Source organism: Chanos chanos, chromosome 9 (genome assembly GCF_902362185.1).
Source record: "Chanos chanos chromosome 9, fChaCha1.1, whole genome shotgun sequence".
In the NCBI taxonomy this organism is placed as follows: domain Eukaryota; kingdom Metazoa; phylum Chordata; class Actinopteri; order Gonorynchiformes; family Chanidae; genus Chanos; species Chanos chanos.
The window spans coordinates 28,918,689-28,933,374 of record NC_044503.1 but is presented as its reverse complement, the minus strand read 5'-3'; the positions used below and the strand labels follow the sequence as shown (position 1 = coordinate 28,933,374).

The 14,686-nt window shown below is 37.1% G+C and overlaps 1 protein-coding gene across 6 annotated transcripts; it reads right to left on the bottom strand.

Moving 5' to 3' along the window:
• Positions 1-1,911: 1,911 nt before the first annotated feature.
• Positions 1,912-13,121, bottom strand: LOC115820002 (tripartite motif-containing protein 35-like). Of its 6 annotated transcripts, none has more exons than XM_030783439.1 (6): positions 12,723-13,121; positions 12,013-12,108; positions 11,441-11,685; positions 10,954-10,965; positions 3,437-3,555; positions 1,912-2,456 (listed from the first exon to the last, which is right to left on the bottom strand). In XM_030783439.1, the coding sequence occupies exons 1-6, from the start codon at positions 13,119-13,121 to the stop codon at positions 1,912-1,914; spliced, it is 1,416 nt and encodes a 471-aa protein (XP_030639299.1). The 6 variants fall into 6 exon arrangements, with proteins under 6 accessions (XP_030639299.1, XP_030639298.1, XP_030639300.1 ...); XM_030783438.1 differs by lacking the exon at positions 10,954-10,965 and adding an exon at positions 9,998-10,019 and having other exon boundaries at positions 3,437-3,548; XM_030783440.1 differs by lacking the exon at positions 10,954-10,965 and adding an exon at positions 8,271-8,289 and having other exon boundaries at positions 3,437-3,548.
• Positions 13,122-14,686: the final 1,565 nt, after the last annotated feature.

The window sequence follows — 14,686 nt, the reverse complement described above, 5'->3', positions numbered from 1 at the left end:
CTGTTTGTTCTCTGTTTAGCCTTGGTGCCTGTTCCCTCTGTTAGCCCTCCCGTGCATCAAATTTTGCTTGTACCTAGACCTCACATCTCAACTTGCCCTCAGTAGTCATTGTATTATGTAACAGATCATTGACCAACCACTTGGATTACGACTTGAAATAAAAAAAAAACAAAAAAAACACTACCTGCATCTCCATCCAGGCTCTTCTCAGTTTGTGACACAAAACTACAGTAAAGTGATGTAAAGAGACAATTTAGCTTATCATTCTTTATAGCTTTGTCAATTACTTCCATGAACACTTCTAAAAATCCAGTAAATATTTTACTAAGACACACAGATAAAATTCCAACCAATAGTGTACCATTCCCATTCTGTCTTTTATGTGAGTTCAGTGAGTTCTGTAAGTTCTGTAAGTTATGTAAGTTCTGTGTCTGGTGCATGGCTGATGTGATGCACATGAGGTGAAATTAAAAATTAGATGAAATGATTTCACTTTCCTTTGCACCTGTTTATATACTGTGATTTGCTGTGATAGAGTCATTCCCATGTTGGTGTACAGTGGTTTTTTGGTGGTTGCTGTTGTTGGTAAAGACAGAGTGAAGTTGTGGGTCCACAGACGCCTTAGAGGACAGACGGCGTGGACACTGACGCTGTTTTATTTTAAGTCCTGTTTAAAAAATTCCAACCCGATTAGAGGAGCTATGTGTTCACCATAAGAAAGTCTTCTGATGCTCTCTGACTGGTGTCAGCCCAGTTCCATAACGCTTTTTAGGAGCTTTAAAGAACCGTAAGAGTAACAGACAAGGATTTAATGACAAAAAAGCACTTACGCTATTAATATTTAGACCAGAATTAATATTTTGTTCCAGGTGTATAAGAAGGTGGAGTTAAGGTTTAGCATGGCGCTGCTTGGATGATTTCTTCTCTCTGTTTGGAGACATCAGGGTGGAATCTGTTTCAGAAGATTAGCTTTAAGAGACAACTAAAATGTGAACCAATTAACCAATGTAACAAACAAAATGGCAAATATCTGTTGAGGAGGGGGGGGGGGGGGGGGGGGGGGGCTAAATAATAAGAGAATGAATGAATGAATGAATGAATGAATGAATGAATAAGATAGATAGATAGATAGATAGATAGATAGATAGATAGATAGATAGATAGATAGATAGATAGATAGATAGATAGATACATACATACATACATACATACATACATTAATAAATAAAACATTCCCTCTATTCTGGAAACACAGTCACATGCATTAACAGGAGAGGTAATGTGTAGAGAACAGTCATCTAAAGACAGATACCCTCAAAAGAACTGATCCAATGACAGCATAATGAAGGATTAATAATGGCTTTATCCAGACTCATCACACACTATAACATACACAGTGTGTTTACAGTACAGTCAGTCAGACATACAGCATAATTACTGTCCAAATCAAACACATACATTACACACAAATCCAGTTAATGCAGGTAACATTATCAATGTATCCGATAAGTTTTTTTTTTTTTTTAACTAATATGTTTTATATACTGTATGATTAAAATAAAGTCAAACACAACTTAAATTTAAGAAAAATCTTTGAAATCTTCAGACATTTAGCCTTGTTTCTAATTTCAGTTCAGATATATACAGTCATCTTAAACATAAAGAGAGAATAAGCAAACTTTTACATTATCAGAACTCTGTCCTGGTACAATGTGATTGAAAATCAAAGACACTGTTGCTATGATACTGTAGTTTAAAAAACACTCATTGTGTGATCTTAGAAATATGAAACTGATTGTCTTGACCTTCATACACTTTTAGAATTAGACCTCATAAACTGATGAGGATGATAATTTTCATATCTTTACTTTTGATGTGAAATTTTTGCTCATTAATTATTGTACATTTGATTTAGCTGTGCTGCTTCACTGATACACAACACTTCACTGGTAAGACCCTCAGAGGAGAGAGTTTACAGTGACTATAGAAGTATGGAAACATTCTCTCAGTAAAAGTGTGCGTGAAGGTGCGTAGGTGTGTGTTATTTAGAGGATCAGAGAATGAAAGTTTTCCTCTGTCCCAGTCCAGTTCCACTCTGATCCTCTGGAGTTTATTATTTACTCTCAGTGGAACATATGGCCCTCCTGAGGCCAGTGAATCATACTCACCATCCATATACCGAACACGCCACACACCAGTTTTAGAGAATGTGTCTCCCTTCCTCTGGTTTGACTCTGTGGTCACACCCAGGGACCAGCTTGTATTTTCCCCAACATCAACATCCCAGCAGTGTGTCCCTGAGTTAAAGCCCTCAGAGCCCAGGACACATAGATACCAATCAAATCTCTCTGGATTATCAGGAATCTGCTGTTTCTTATCACTGTATCTCACACTGGTCAGATCCTCAGACAGGATGTTCCATGGTCCTGCAGTGTTGGGGTCCAGAATCACAGGAGCTGAAGAGAGAGAACAGAAAGAGAGAGATTAAATATATAGTATGTTCATGTGTTTATACACATTTAAATCAACAGTGAAATTTACCCACACATTTATCTAATTATTGATCGTTATGATTGAATATTTATTTATCTATCCACATATATATATAGAAATCCAGCATTTATTTATTTATTCGTTTGTTTGTTTATTTATGTTGCCTCATAAATGTTGCTTCGCGTTCAGTTCATGTAAATGTTATGTAAATAGTCTAACAAGCCTCATAAAGAAGGAGTCTGGTTTCCAAAAGAACAGTTCATTCATTCATTCATTCATTCATTCATTCATTCATTCATTCATTTATTCATTCATTCATTTTCTAAGCCGCTTATTGTAATTAGGGTCAAGGCAGGTGCTGGAGCCAATCCCAGCATTCATTGGGCGAAAGGTGGGGAAACACCCTGGACAGGTCGCCAGTCCATCGCAGGGCACAAAAGAACAGTCATTCTTCATTATTACTGTATAGTTAAAGAAATGATGAGAAAGTATAACACTTGGGTTTTTTTTTTTGTAACATGATGTATTAGTTGCATGTGTGTTGTGAACATTGTGTGTATTATGTTAGCCGTGTTGTTAGGTTTTTTTATGTTTCAGTGTCTTTGTGTAAGTGAATTATCTGGTTCTCACCATATAGCCTAATTTTCCTTTTCTTTCTTTCTTTCTTTCTTTCTTTCTTTCTTTCTTTCTTTCTTTCTTTCTTTCTTTCTTTCTTTCTTTCTCTTTCTGTCTTTCTTTCTTTCTTTCTCTCTTTCTCCCTGACATTCTGTCTGTCTCATAATAACTACAGTCTGTCTTAGATTCCATTATCCCGCATTCAGACCAGTATCTAAGGAATATTGCAAGAGAATGATGATAAGTGTATGAGTATAATGCATTACTAGATGACATTCTTTTAATTGTCTGACTTTTTAAAATCTTATTATCTTGTGCACAAACTCACTGTATTGAACAATGTCCTGCATCTTCTCCCACACTCTGAACTTCAGGTTGCCCAGGTGTTTTGCCACATTGATCAGTGCTCCTGAAATCATCTGTGGATCCTGCAGTGTGCACTGAGCTCTGGAATAACATTCAGGAGTCAGTGCTGGTGTGGGTTTTATATCACAGAAAAAGAAGAGAGTTACAGCAAGAGACAGGTTACTTACCTTTTCTTTGTGGAATCAAAGTTCTGTGAAAAGAGATTATAAATAAACAAATAAATTAAAATAAATGTGTGAAAGGAAAAGATGGTTTAAAGAGAGTCAGAATCAAAATCACAATCAGAATAGTGACAGAATCAGTCATTGCTGCTGTAAAACAACTAAGGTTACAGACATGGCGATCACACAGTTTACATGTATGACAAAAGGACAGGTTGCCTCCCACAAGATTCATACAAGGTGCATTAAAGACAGAATAGACAAACCAGGATGAACCTTACAAGACTAGAACATATAATGCAAGGTACAAACAGCACACAGCACTCCAGAGAGAGGACATATTTTGGTGGGTGTATAGCGTTCAGTGCAGGTATGGGATGTGTGGTAGGACAACGTTTCTCAAATGATGGCCCATGTACCGGCACCAAGGAAACTGCCCCCTCGGCAGAGCTTCTTGCTTTGAATACAGTAACATTTTATTCAAGATTCTAGAATGTTAAGCATTCCCGCCCACAAGAGCTTAACATTCTAGAATCTTGAATAAGACTGGCACAGGCACCGGTCCGCAGCCCATAGTTTGAGAATGGTAGGAGCCATACCTGCCTCTTGTCATTTGAGAGCATTAGGGGCAAAAACTGTAAAACTGTGAGCCAGTTTTCCACCAAGTAGGGAGAGAGTGGGGGGATATGTTCTCACCTTCAGGAATGAAATATCTTTGGTTTTTATCTCCTCTTCTATGGCTCTGATTGTATCTGAAAGACATGACATCTCTCTGTTCATTTCTTTAATCTTCTCCTTCATCATCTGACTCTTCTGCTGCTCCTCCCTTCTCAGTGCAACGATCCTGACTGTCTGTTCATCTCGTAGAAACTGGTGAAGTTTCTCAAACTCCTCCTTAATCTGTCTCTCTGTGTGCTGGATCTGTACCTGAAATGAGAGGTATTTAGATTTGAGTTAGTTTCGTGGATGTTTAACTCTTCCTTCTGTATTACATTAAATCATTAGACATTGTCCATACACATTCTTTCTTCATTTCTCATTATTCTCACCTTAATGTGTTTTGCTATCTCATCACAGGTCACTTTGACTTTCTTAGAGATCTCCAGTTTCTCCTGTAATGACTTCAGTGTAGTCTTCAGTTCCTCCTGAAATAAAACTACACTTCAGTGTCCATGTAGTTCACTAAGTTACATGTGTATGTGTCAGGTATCCAGAACTTTCCTCTGTAACAAGTATAGACAGCTGTTCTACATTACTGATTTCATTTGTTCTATTTCAAATTAAGTTTCAAGGAACATTCATGTTTTTTGACATAAAAAGGTTTGATATTTTATTTGAGAAATCTGAATAACACAGAGTATCCCTTACCCTACAATTACGAGCAGCTTCATCAATTGGACGAAATCTGTGGCTTATGTGTTTTTCTGAATCCCGACACACCACACACACAGGCTGTCTATCCTTCAGACAGAAGAGTTTGAGTTTCTCACTGTGCAGACTGCAAAAATCCTCAGACCCTGATGAAGATCTCTGACTTCCCTCCTGTGAAAAAGCCTCACACAGGTTCTTTAGAGCCAGGTTTCTAGCAGGTTCTCCTTTTGATCTTCTCCTACAGACAGGACACTCCTGTGATCCTTTTTTACTCCAGAACTGCTGCAGACAGTATTTACACACACTGTGACTGCAGAACAGGAGAACAGGATCACTGAAGATGTCACGGCACACAGGACAGGTTAAATCTTCCTCTGATACTACAGCTTTAGATGTCATTTTCTGACAGCTCCTCTCCTGCAATGACAATGCAATGCAAAATCAAGTTCACTTTCACTTTCCTACGAGTTAAAACAGACTCACAGCATTCTGTTCTTCATTCACTCCACAGACCTATTAAAACATTAAATAACTGATTTCACTCACTTTGAAACCATCATTTGTTACTCACCTGGTGTGTTTGATGTTGTATAGAAACTTAACTGCAGTCAGATTCATGAAGAGCTAAACAGACTGCACTCTAGTTCCTTCTGTCTGTAGCTCTTGAATGTGGATGAGGGTAAAGTTTAGTTAAAGACTGATTCTGATTGGCTGTTCCCTTACCTTATGGTGTTCAAGGGTCAAGATAAGGAAAGGAATCTGTTTGGTTTTTTTTTATGTAGAAATTGTCATTTAAACTTCAATTTGTTATTATGTAATTGATGTGCATGTTCAAATGTGTTTTAATAATTATATCTTCCCCCTTGCAATGACAGCTACAACTTAGGTTATAAGGTCATAATTTATTTTTTTATTTATTTATTTGACTAGCAGAAGGTTAAATGTCAGCCTCTCTGCAATGAAAAGCAGTGAACGTGAATCCGGTATATAACACAACCTGTGTTATGTAACAATCATTTTCTCACAGAAAACACACACACACACACACACACACACACACATACACACACACACACATACACAAAAAATAAAAAAATAAAAGAAGAGAGTAAAAGAATAAAGTAACAGTTAAGACAATTAAGTTGTCTGGTGTACACTGAAATGTTATTAGATTCAAACAAAATATCTTTCATCTCACTATATATCTGTACTATACAGTATTTTATAACAGACGTTTTAGATTTAACAGTAGGACGTGTATAATAAACTAGTGCATATGGTCCCTTCTACATGACACTTCAAAAGAAAGTTCTGAACCAACATCTGTCTGTCTGTCTCTGGGATTCTGAACCTTTTGCTATGTTCTACTGTCACCTACTGTTACAGTGAAGTATCACCATTTAACATTTTAAAGAGACATATTCACATAAACAATACGCAAAGAAAAGCAACAAAAATATTTCTGAATGTTTTTAAATATTTTTAATAATGTCTAAAAATGTTTAAAAATATTTTATTATTATTATTTTTATTATTATTATTATTGTATATTTTATGTCATTTTCCGTATCATTGCAGGGGGGTTGATATTATAGAGGCACTCAAGATTTTTCATTTTTCAATTTTCATTTTTCTCATCCTTAATCTGGCAAAAGCATGAATTCAGTAAAATAACACAGAGTATGTGATCGCACTGAAATGTGGTCTACATCACCAACACTGACTGGATGAGGTGAGAATGGGAAATCTTCTTAACAACTCAAACAGGTTTAACACCTCAACATCAGCTCTTCACTGAACACAGCTGATGGTGTTTTATAAGATGTGGAGTAAATAACATCATTATTATAATGCAGTGTAAATCATGTCCTCCTTTCCTACATGTCATATAGGTGAGTAAAGAACTGAAACAAAGTATGAGCTGGCAGTAAAAGTGTGTGTGAAGGTGTGTAGGTGTGTGTTATTTAATGGATCAGAGAATGAGAGTTTTCTCTGTCCCAGTCCAGTTCCACTCTGATCCTCTGGACTTTGCACCAAATGACTCTCCTGAGACCTGTGACATATACTGACTATTTATGTTGCAAGCACTCAGACTGATACTTGCTGTTCTTATACCACAACAACCAGACATCAGTGTTAAGAATGCCTCTCCCCTCCTCTGGTTTGACTCTGTGGTCACACCCAGTAGTATTGTCCCCAACATCAGCATCCCAGCAGTGTGTCCCAGCAGAGTTAAAGGCCTAAGAGCCCAGCACACATGTATACCAATCACATCTGTCTGGATTAATGGGAATCAGCTGTTTCTCATCATAGTTTATCACAGTGGTCAGATCCTCAGACAGCATGGGCCATGGTGCTGCAGTGTTGGGGTTCAGAGGAGCTAAAGAGAGAGTGAGGGGAAAGAGTGAGAGACAAAGTTTACAGTATTTGTACTGTACTGTCAACCAGATTAGTGAAGAGACCAGAAGAGAGAGAGCATAAAGTTGACAATAAAAACAAATGTAACAAATAAGTTATAGCGATCAAAGTGATAGTGATCAACTGCTTGTATGGTTCAAAACACTTACTATGCATGTATAGGAATTATTTATACTCATAATACAGAACTCTGTTACAATACTTTTACGTTTTAGGCAACAGCCTAATTAAAATTTGAACTACAATAAGCTATATTTCATATACAGTACTGTACTGTATTATAGTGTATTTGAATTATAGCTCACAAAGTTCAGTAATTTAATTTGTACAGTACTGTAATTTGAAAAAACGTTTGAAACAGCTGTAGGCCTACTGCATTTTGAAACACTCCATAAAATTCCATAAATAGCCAAGCTGTCCGTTTCATTACTTTATATTCATGTAATAAATAAACAAATGTCAGTTAGATCGTAATCTAATGAGAACGAGCATGAGAAATAAAGAAAAAAATTGATTATGATCGTCTGCGTATAGCAATCAGTTTCACCCGGATAGATGTGATCACTAACGGTTTCCATTGAATTATTATTTTATTTTATCCTATTATTTTTTTTATTTACTATTAATATTTTTTTAAGTGTATGAGGTCTAGCAGAATGTTTTGTTAGAGGAGACACAAACAGGTTGTTAACTGTAGCCTGTGCAGGGACAAACTGTCTGTTGTTCTCTTGGGATGACGGAGAGAAAATCCAGACAACGCTCTGAGTGAATTGGATTAAAGCCTGTGTGTTCCTCTGACACTCTGGGAAAGAGGAGATCTCTCCCGGCCTCTCAGACACTCATTACCCACCTCCTCACCGTCTCCCTCTGTGCCAGTCGGACTCCTCAGGCCTTCAGATGGACTCCTGTGAGTAACCAGTTTTTACGCTTTGCCCTGTGGGCCCACCAAGCTAAAGGTGAAGTGTGTATGTGCACAAGCCGTTTAAAGGAACCATAACTCACCTACATGAACAGACAGGAACAAATAAATGGTTACTGGAATGGACTAATTTAAGCAAGAGTTTGTTGGACAAAATGGGGCCCACACACTGGTGGTTGTAAAAACCATGATGTTTTATTTGGTGTTTTAGGTGAATGTGAAAAAAAAATCGTTTACGGCAGTTGGGAAAAATGTTGTCTTACCAGACTGCTTAAAGTTTTGCTTCACTTTGCCTAACACTGGCAATAGTTGACTTGGTTTTTTTAAATGGTTTAACTGTGCACTTTGGATGGACACGTCCGCATTTCAGATTAGGATTTTGCACCGTCCAGAATGGCGGTGAATAAGATTTTGTATTTAAATGGCAAACAAATTCTGTTCTCAATGTATGGTGAATTATGTTTTGATGGTGCTGTGTGTTGCATTCATTCATCCTTTATTTAGTTCTGGGGGAGACATTGAGGGTAGCTGTCTCTTTCAATGCTGCCGAGTGTACAAATACAAATAAAAACAAGAATAAAAATAAAAAAAATAATAAAAACACAGTAGAGCAAAGTAAAAGCAATAAAACAGGGTAAGCATAATAAACTAAGACAGTAAAATATTGCCAAAAGACAGGTAGAAAATTCCAGCTAAAATCCAGGAAAAATCAGTTAAAACAGTTACAAATTGAGACGGGGTGGTTTCTGATCATGTCACGTTTCTTGAAAGAGGCTGGACGCACATGCAGATCAGTGTTCTCTTCATTTAAAACAAACATAAGAGTTTCAAAGACTTACAGAATTCCAATACAAGACCGTGGCAGACCAAGAAAATAAAAGTGCCATGGATGGAGAAAACTCCAAACAATGCCAGAACAAAGAAACGGGGGAAACCAAGGAGTACTTATATCAAACTAAACAAGGCTTAAACAAGGCCTAAACACAGGTGAGAACAATGATTGAACTAAAAGACTAAACAGGGCTGAACCCAAAACTCACAAAGAGGGGGGAAACAAGAGAAACAGTGAAAACAGAACCCAGACTGGACACTAGAGGGAGAACAGACGAAGAAGAGGACACAGGAGACAGAGGGACCAGGGGCGTGACAGATCATGGTTTTAAACTGGCCATAATAAGGTAAAGAACTGATTTTTAGGGTGCCCTGAAGACCTTTCCAGGAAAATTGGGCATTAAAACAAAAGGCTGATTTTCCAAGTTCAGAGCGGACCAATAGCATAAGCAGTCTGGGGAATTTGAGCAGGTTTGATAAGATCTATGATTCGAATTCAGCATTTCACATATGTAAGGTGGCAGCTTTCGGGCTATGGCCTTGAAAATAAACAGAAGCCAATGATTATTTTGCCTCTCTGCGAAAAAACGACTAACCCACTTTAGCATAAAGGACACAATGGTGAGCGCCATAACTATCACCAGTAATAAATCTGAGGGCAGAATGATAGACTGTGTTTAGGGGCTTGAGGAATAGACCTAGTTTAAACAGATTGAAATATTTATTTTATAGATTTAAATTTAAACGCTTAAAAAAAACGTTTAAATAGTTTCAACTTTAAACAGAGACAGTATCAGCTCTAACTGTGCTGTTTCACTGTTACACAACATTTCACTGGTAAGATCCTCAGAGGAGAGAGTTTACAGTGATTGTAAATGAATGGAAACATTCTCTCAGTAAAAGTGTGTGTGAAGGTGCACAGGTGTGTGTTATTTAGAGGATCAGAGAATGAGAGTTTTCCTCTGTCCCAATCCAGTTCCATTCTGATCCTCTGGAGTTTATCCTTTACTCTCAGTGGAACAAATGACCCTCCTGAGGGCTTTGACTCATGTTTACCTTCACATAAGCGAATACGCCAGACACCAGTTTTAAAGAATGTCTTTCTCTTCCTCTGGTTTGACTCTGTGGTCACACCCAAGTCCCAGAATGTATTCTCCCTAACATCAACATCCCAACAGTGTGTCCCTGAGTTAAAACCCTCAGAGCCCAAAACACATGTATACCAATCAAATCTCTCTGGATTATCAGGAATCTGCTGATAGTCATTACTGAATCTCATACTGGTCAGATCCTCAGACAGGATGAGTCGTGGTCCTGCAGTGTTGGGGTCCAGAATCACAGGCGCTGAGGAGAGAGAACAGAAACAGAGGGAAAGACTGAATATTCCTTATGTTTATATATTTATATTGTTATTAATTTATCTTCACTGATTATTGAGACTGACATTGTTCAGACAATGTGTTAAAGAGTACTACACTTAGTTATGTGGGTGTTATTTTAGTTGTGTGTATTGTATTTATTGAGTCTATTAGCTGTGTTGTGTGTGTGTGTGTGTGACATTTGTGTCTATAATGATATGTATTTCATTTACTGTATATGACTTTATTTTAAGATGAGCTGGGTGGTGTTTGTGTCTTAAACACCTGCAGTAATTTCTGGTTTCCTCACATTTGTCCTGTGTTTTGATCTGTGTGTTGTGTTTCATGCCTCCCTGTCTTTTATTCACTAATCTGAAGACGAAATATTTTATAAAACAGTACAAATGTGAATGATAGAAACCTCTCTCTCTTTCTATCTGTACAGTTTTACCTCCCTCATATTAGCTCCAGTTTTTCTTAGGTGGCCTGTGTCTTACATTCAGACCAGTATTTTTTTCAGACCACTTTTTTTCCCTTTTCCCTCTAATTGTGTCTTTCATAAACTCACTGTATTGAACAATCTGCTGCATCTTCTCCCACACTCTGAACTTCAGGTTGCCCAGGTGCTTTGCCACATTGATCAGTGCTCCTGAAAGCATCTGTGGATCCTGCGGTGTGCACTGGGCTCTGGAATAACATTCAGGAGTCAGTGCTGCTGTGGGTTTTGTATCACAGAAGAAGAAGAGAGTTAAGAGACAGGTTACTTACCTTTTCTTTGTGGCCTCAAAGTTCTGTGAAAGGAGATCAAACATGTTAACCATCAATTATTTACAAATGGTGTGTAATGTATTGGAGGGGGGTTATGGGGAGAAAGAGAGAGAGAAAGAGAGAGAGAGAGAGAGAGAGACATAGGTGTTCTTTCTTTCAGAAATGTGATGTCTTTAGCTTTGATCTTCTCTTCTATGGCTCTGATTGTGTCTGAAAGAGATGATATCTCTCTACTCATCTCCTCAATCTTCTCCTTCATCATCTGACTCTTCTGCTCCTCTTCCTCTCTCAGTGCAGTCATCCTGGCCGTCTCTTCATCTCGTAAAAACTGGTGGAGTTTCTCAAACTCCTCCTTGATCTGCCTCTCAGTGTTTTTGGCCTGAGTCTGAAATGAGAAACATAGAAATATTTAATGATCACTGTGCACTGTGCTAATGATCCTAAAGAATATATCAAAATCATTGTTTTATTTTGTTTTATTGTTTTATTTTCAGTTTCTGGGTTTTGGGAAATGATTATTACTGTTCCTGTGATGTGCTATGTAGTTTTACATCAGGTTGGTTTCCTTTTAGAAAAAATGTATAGTTGTTTTTAATCATATAGAATATGAAATATAACATAGGAAATACATAACAATATTTAGCAGAATTTTAGGGAAAAAAAATTATTAACAGTTAAATGACACTATACAATTTGTACTAATTATTCTCACCTTAATGTGTTCTGTTGTTTTATCACAGGTCACTTTGACTTTTTTAAAGATCTCCAGTTTCTCCTGTAAGGGCTTTAGTGCAGTCTTCAGTTCCTCCTAAAATAAATAAATGCATTTGTTTTGTAGAAATTACAGAAATTTTTGTAGAAATTATTTATATCGCCGGTTTCCAGTTGGAATCTGTAGAATGTGTATGTGTGACATGCTGACCAGATCTCTGTAAATTATACAGTCATCTGACATGTGCTCCCTTACTGCTGTTATTCATTCCATACACACCAACAACAACACACACACACACACACACGCACATACACACACACACACGGACATACTGCATTTGACTTTTCACTCACCTGATTTTACTTTATTACCACTGATTGCAACAATTTATATATTATGTATCGAGAAACACCTAATCCCAGCCCAAATAGAAAGTTTTAAACATGGACACAGCATAATAACCTGATTCTGTTAATTTCATTTTCACATTTCATTTCATTTCATTTCATTCATTTTAAAGCTGTTCTGCATTAGTTCAGTTTACTATAGTTGGAAATGAAGGTCGTTTTCCCAAATTTTATAATATCTAAAAATAAATACTTTCATAGAAGACTATCCTTTATAAATATCATTACACAAATAATTTGTTCAAGCTCTTTGGGATAAAACATTATAACAGTGTTTAATAACCACGATACTGATCTTACCCTGCTATCATGAGCAGCTTCATCTATTGGACAGAATCTGTGATTTGTGTGTTTTTTTGAAGTTTGACACACCACACACACAGGCTGTTTATCCTCCAGACAGAAGAGTTTGAGTTTCTCATTGTGCAGACTGCAGAACTCCTCAGACCCTGATGAAGCTGTCTGAATTTTTCCCTGCAAAAAAGCCTCACACAGGTTCTTTAACACAAGGTTAGCAGGAGGTTCAGGTTTTGATGATCTTCTCCTACAAACTGGACACTCCTGAGTTCCCTTCTTTTCCCAGAACTTCTGCAGACAGACTTTACACACACTGTGACTACATGACAGGAGAACAGGATCCTTAAAGACGTCATAGCACACAGGACAGGAGAAATCCTCTTCTGATGACTGAGAAGCCATATTGTAACGGGTCCACTTCTGCTGTGACTCCTTGTATTTCAGCCCTTCTTTCACTTTCTGACTTTTGGTCATAAAACAGACTACAAACTCACAGGAATCTCTGTCTTCTGTCTGTTGTCCACTCCAATTTCCTTTAATCTGTGTTTTCTTCACAATAATTCAAATTTAAAATAGGTTTGGTGTAATTTGTAAGGTAAAATTCTTCTACCATTCCGAAAGAACTGACACTTCCTGACTTTCCTCTTCGTCACAAAGTGTGTCAGAGGGCAGGGTTTCAGACAAAGGATTCTGATTGGTTTACAATTTCTTGTGTCTTTTAAAAATATCAGATTCTCCCCCCTAGAGGACCACCAGTTAAAGGCTCTTCTACAACTGATTCCTGAATCCTCTTATCAAAGACTTTAAAAAAATAATGATATGAGGTTCATACAGATAGTGTATTGACTGTCTATTTACTGCTGAGACTGTGTAACAGTAAATTAGAAAATATTCTATGTATTATAGATATATAACAAGTCATATTCACCATATCAGACCTTCCATATACCCAGCATGTTTGAAATAGACTGATTTTTTTTTTTTGCTTGATTATAATATATACAAAATACACTTGAAGCTTAATTTAATGTATATGTGAATATGGTCTGAAATTCCAAAAGAAAAAAAAAACTATTTCTTTTGTTGTGTGTCTTAATTATGGTTTAATATCATTTGAGATTGGACATTTTTTACTAGAAAGATATTTTTTAATGTATTTTTCATCATAAAATGTCTACTACATTACTACATTTCAACATTCAGCATAATAATTACCATAGTATATCAGTTAGCATAGGTTTTCAAGGAGAACTCAAGACCTTTTGGGAGCCCTACATGTCTCCTCTCTCATTAAGAGGGCCCATCAACGCTCATACTTCCTCAGGAGGCTGAGGAAAATCAACCTGGAGCCACAGTAGAGACCATTTTGAGCAGATATATCACAGTCTGGTACGACAACCCCACAGTGACTGACCATAAGTCTGTGGTGAAAACAGTACAGTGATTCACTGGGACCTCTCTGCCACCCATAAAGGACATATACGACAAGGATATAGACCATATATAAAAGACACATATTATATGTAAGAGATGTCTGCGGACGACTTTCAGCATCATCAGGGACTCCACACACTCCAGCCTCTATCTGATTGTCCACCTACCATCTGGCAGTAGATACTGGATTATCCAGTCACGCATAACTAGAACGGCTGTAACTTTCTAGCTCTGTCCATTCTTTTCTTTTCTTTTTTTTTTTTTTCCATATGTAATATATTCATGATAAATGCTACTATATAAAAATGTATATGTACACTTCACATAGACCCAACTCAAACTGTATATTGTATAGTTTTCTGATGCCCTTTTTTGTGTATATATTGTTCTACAGCACTGCTGCTACAGAGTACACTATACTGTTATATTGTATTACCTGTTCTACCTTCTATGTTAGACTGTCTTGTCCTACACTTTGGCAGCCTGTTTTGTAGAAGTAGTAGTTTTGTGTTTGTTCTGTTTTGTGTTGCGCA

What these genes read in the sequence shown, in the direction of transcription:
- LOC115820002 (XM_030783437.1), bottom strand. Translation starts at nt 13,121, where the DNA reads ATGGCTTCTCAGTCATCAGAAGAGGATTTCTCCTGTCCTGTGTGCTAT. An exon ending in AAGCTGCTCATGATAGCAGG is followed by an intron (nt 12,109 to 12,722) that starts GTAAGATCAGTA and finishes TATTTATTTTAG; the next exon opens with GAGGAACTGAAGACTGCACT. An exon ending in AAACAACAGAACACATTAAG is followed by an intron (nt 11,686 to 12,012) that starts GTGAGAATAATT and finishes TTCTCATTTCAG; the next exon opens with ACTCAGGCCAAAAACACTGA.